Raw genomic sequence first — 4,601 nt, 5'->3', positions numbered from 1 at the left:
CAAAAAAAAAAAAAAAATACAGATAAAGCTTTGCTCGTTCACCTGCTGTTCACCTCCTACTGTGTGGCTCTAATGGGCCATGGACTGGACAGAGACATGGCCCAGTACTCAGCCCAATACATGGGCCTGGGGGTTGAGGACCACAAAGTTAAATGACCTGCTCCAGCTTTGGTTTCCTCATCTGCAAAAAGGGGATCTGGTGCCTACTTATGTGAGTGGGAGTGAGGATTCAATTAACTCAAGCAATGTGGGTTAAACATCGGGCATATATCAGTCCTCAGTAACGTGGGGTCCCTTTCAGGTACCCTTTCCTCTACCACTTCTCTGGACCTAAAAGATCCTTGCCATTCTAGCATTTGGTAGTATTACCTCTCCCTGGTCAGCCTGGTTAAACCTCCTAATGCTGAATTAAGCCCTGCAATATGCATATCTAGTGTTCTTAAATATTCTAGCCCAGAAAAAGATTTTCTTTTCCTTAGCTAAGAACCATTTGAGGGCCATATACAAGTAAAAAGTTATTTAGTTTTCCTCCTCTCAGAGAGAAAAATATAACATGTCACACTTACTAATATTTAAAATTAAGAGCAGGGAACATAAAACTTTATTCACTACAAGAGCAGCAGCCCAGAGGGAAATGATCCTGTGGACTGAATCAGCACTGAGCTGAGCAGCAGAGCCTCGGGGACAAACAAATCAAGCACAGAGCTTGGCCCCCAGGCACAGAGAGACCCAAGGGGCCGTCCCAGTGATGAGGAAGAGGTGAGACAGAGGATGGTGTTTGCTCAGAGTCCCCAGAGCATCTCATCTGAGTGCCCAAGGACACACTACCTTTAACATTAACCAGTTCTGCTATTTTAATCTACATTTACCCTGTGCCAGGTCCTGGGCTGGGCACTGAGGTTCCTGGAAAAATGACAGTCTTGGATCTTTAGGGGAAGCCCTGGGAGGAAGGAGCCCAAGAGGACAGGGAAAATGGGGCTAGTGAGGTTCCCTCCTTGTCAAGCTGAGAGGTAGGCAGCTAACCGAGAGCTGGGGCTCCGTTTACAATCTGCTGAGCCTGTATTGGTATAACTTGTACTGTGAGGCTTTTGAGATGTCTTGTGACCTTGTGAGTTTCCCCTTCTTTGGTGCCTTTGCCCCCTGTAGTGACAAGCAGTTGAAAAAAAAAAACATAAAACACTCAGAAGGGCAGAGCTTGCTCAGGGATCTGCAGACAGGGCAGAGGCAGAGGTAGGGGGGTGCAGGGAGAGGGAGTGGGGACCTCAGGCAGAGCAGGGCGGGGGGGGGGCTCCAAGCCCCACCTGGGAATTCCCCTGGGACAGTGTGCTCTTGCTAGCAGTCTTGCAGTAAATCATAAAGGTCCCTAAAGAGAGCCCAGACCCCTTTCCCCTGGTTGTCAGCCCCAGACCGAGAAGCCCACAAGCCTTGGGGAGGGTGCAGGACTCCAACACCCTTTCCACAAGGTCCTGCTCTACTGACCTCGGATCTGCAGGTTGGAGAAGGTCTGCACAGGAATGGTGATACTGAAAGAAAGCAGAGGGAAATGGATGGCCAGGCTGCCCTGGGACACTCCCAGGCTGGGCCCTGGCCCAGAGTCATCATGACAACCTCAAAGCCATTTTCCTTTCCAGGAAATCTGACTCCATCCCTAGCAGCCAACATACTCTTTGGAGCTCTGGAAATCTTCAAGGGGCTTGAGTGTTACCTGCAGGGGCAGCGTCTCTATCCAAAGGAAGATGACAAAGGGAGGGGAAATTGATGAAGAAGAGAAGGATCCAAGGAAGAGAAGAGATGGTTCAGGTGAAAAGAAGTCCAATCTCTGTTTAGAGGTTGGGGAGTGATCCTCTTAGTTTGGGGGGTGGTCCCCCAAGTCCTTGGCCCTGAGACTTAATACTGGTTAAATCCAATCATTCGTTTATCAAACATTTATTGAATCCATACTGTGTGTTAGGCGTGCACTGTGCTGGGCATTGGTGTGGGAGGAGGGCTGAATACGAGACTGAATGAGACTCAGTTCCTGAAGAAGAACCTGTGGAGGGAACAGGGAGAATTCCCCCGGACTGTGACCCGGGCTCACCGGTTCTCCTCGCCCTCCAGCAGCTTTCTGTAGGTGGCGATCTCGATGTCCAAGGCCAGCTTGACGTTGAGCAGGTCCTGGTACTCCTGCAGGTGGCGTGCCATCTCATCCTTGAGGCTCTGCCCCTCCTCCTCCAGCCGGGCCAGCGCCTCCTGGTAACCCGCCGCCTCCCGCGCGTGGCGCTCCTCCTGCTCACGCATCTGCCTCTCCAAGGACTCGTTCTGCGGGACGGAGCGGGCAGATTTCTCGGGGGCCCTGCCTGGCGCTCGCGCCTGACACCACTCCGAGGCTTACAAGTCCCTCCCCAGTCCCAGGCCCCGCCCCGCGGTAACTTTTCAGAGCCCCAGCACCTCCAGTGATGGCCAGTCCCCTCCTCCGCCCGCCGGGTCCAGCCCTACCCGCTCTCACCGTGCCGCGCAAGGATTCAAGGTCGCAGGTCATGGCCTGCAGCTGGCGCCGGTAGTCATTGGCCTCATGCTTGGCCTGGCGGAGCAGGTCGGCGTTTCGGGCGGCCGCGTCTGTGAGGTCCGCAAACTAGATGGGGAGAGGATCGGAGGCTGAGGACAGCCGGAGGCCGCGGGGTTGCAGGGGGTGAGGGGCACTATATATGGGGAAGCTGTGTGGGCAGGAGGTGTCTGGGAAGTCAGGGAGGTGGGCAGGACCCCAGGGCACTGGCCCTGGCTGGGATCATTCCCAGAGTAGCCAGAGTGACCACAGAGTAGCCACTGCTGGACCTCAGCACCTAGCACAATGCCTGGTTAGCCAACGAATGAACAGTGCCACAGAATCTAGAACCTTCTGCACTGGCAGCTCAGTCTGAAGCTTGTCCTCACTGGGTTCTGGCGGAGCCCTGGGTTCTTGGAGTCTCTTCGCCCCCAGCCTGCAGGGAGCCCCTCACAGCTGCGCCAAGCAGGGACCCTGCTCAGACTGTAGGTGGCTTCTGTTGTTCATGCTCCCCAGCTTGGTACTCTGGGCCACGATCTCTGCGCCCTGCTTCTCTGCTTTTCTGCTTCCAGACCTTCATGCAAGCTCTGTTGTGCACTGGTAGTGCCCCCTCCCTCTCCTCTTTATGCCCATAGCCTGCCTGCCCTGCCTAGCCCAAAGGCCCGTCTACCACATCTTCCCTGGTTCCCACCCTACACATTAACTCTGTGCCGCGGTGTTCTCTGTCACACCATCATGTCTTCTTGGTCAAACACCTCTCTGTGTCCCAGGAAGTATCTGTCATACAGTAGATGCCCAGTAACCCAGAACACAGACAGGCAATGGTGTAGAGTGCAGGTTCCCAAGAGAGATAGGTTAGGATTGGAAACCCAATTCTACCACTTAGGAGCTGTGTGACTTTAAGCAAATCAGTTAACCTTACTGGCTTCAGTTCTCTTATCTGTCAAAGAATGGTACCTACTTCATAGTAAATAATCCATGCAAAGCACAGGGTCTGACACATGACAAAATTGGCCAATAATAATAGTAATAGTAGCAGTAATAATAATGAATACTTTTGGGAACATACTGGCTGTGTGACCCTGGGCAAGTTATCTCACTTCTCTGGTGAAGATAAGTTGCCCAAAAAAGATATTCTCCCAGCTACTTCTACCCTCCTTCCCCCATTCTCTTGTATGAAGCAAGGAGGGCTGCCTGGAGGAGGCAGGTTGGCCCACAGGCAGGCCTACCTTGGACCGATACCATTCCTCTGCCTCATGCATGTTGCTGGATGCCACTGCCTCATACTGCGTGCGGATCTCTCTCAGGGCTGCTGTGAGGTCTGGCTTGGCCACATCCAGCTCCACATGGACCTGCTGTCGGGCCAGCTGCTCCTGGAGTTCCCGAACCTCCTGGCCAAGGGGAAAGAGGGGGTCCCAGGGTTCAGAACCCAGCCCACAACTGGGCTTCCCCACAGCATCGTGCCCTCTCTGCCTGCCTGTGGGCCATGGGCATGGCTCAGGGAAACAGTGCAGGCCTTGTTGGAAGAAGTGGTATGGTTCGGGCTGAAAGAGGCAGGAGGTAGCTTGAGGGTCTTCTCATGCATCCTCCTGGCAAGGTTGGATGGGGAGAAGCCTGGTGCTAAAAATGTGCTGGTGTTTTCATGGGCGAGTGAATGCATCCCTATGGGTGTGTGTGCTGTGGGTCCCCAGGTTCTCTGGGACCATGGATTCTGAATCCAGGGTCTGAGGTCAGGGCTCAGGAGGTTTTTTTTTTTTTTTTTTTTTTTTTTAATGAATGGCTCTCATTTTAATGGAGACAGATGGCAGAGGGAACGGAGTCAGAGAGACTATGTGACCTTAGTGCATTCTTTTTTTTTTTTTGCAGTGTTTGGCTGGGGCTGAGTTTGAACCTACCACTTCTGGCATATGGAGCTGGCGCCCTACTACTCCTTTGAGCCACAGGCGGTCCCCTTTAGTGCATTCTTTAACTTCTCTGGGCCTAAGTGTCTTCCTCTATGAAAAGGAGCTTAGTACTAGAATTCCTATCTCGCAGGGCTATGAGGCAGTAAGGTCTATGTACTTCTTTTTTTTTTTTTTTT

General features: G+C 52.8%; 1 protein-coding gene across 2 annotated transcripts in view; it reads right to left on the bottom strand.

The window, feature by feature from the left end:
* The window catches only part of GFAP (glial fibrillary acidic protein), an 8,859-nt gene that overhangs the window by 1,966 nt on the left and 2,292 nt on the right, over window positions 1-4,601 (bottom strand). Inside the window, exons 4-8 of one of the 2 annotated variants that reach the window (XM_003786259.2) lie at window positions 3,751-3,912; window positions 2,486-2,611; window positions 2,078-2,298; window positions 1,480-1,523; window positions 567-1,140 (exon numbers count right to left, since the gene is read on the bottom strand). In XM_003786259.2, the coding sequence (XP_003786307.1) occupies window positions 1,019-1,140; window positions 1,480-1,523; window positions 2,078-2,298; window positions 2,486-2,611; window positions 3,751-3,912 (675 nt within the window). In that variant the 3' untranslated portion in view covers window positions 567-1,018. Of the gene's footprint in view, window positions 1-566; window positions 1,141-1,479; window positions 1,524-2,077; window positions 2,299-2,485; window positions 2,612-3,750; window positions 3,913-4,601 lie in introns of those variants that run through there. The other variant, XM_003786258.3, reaches the window with a different exon arrangement.

This window comes from Otolemur garnettii, unplaced genomic scaffold (genome assembly GCF_000181295.1).
Source record: "Otolemur garnettii isolate 467f Iridium unplaced genomic scaffold, OtoGar3 scaffold00018, whole genome shotgun sequence".
Lineage (NCBI taxonomy): Eukaryota > Metazoa > Chordata > Mammalia > Primates > Galagidae > Otolemur > Otolemur garnettii.
Note: the sequence above shows the minus strand (reverse complement) of the source record. Positions and strands in the feature narration are given on the sequence as shown.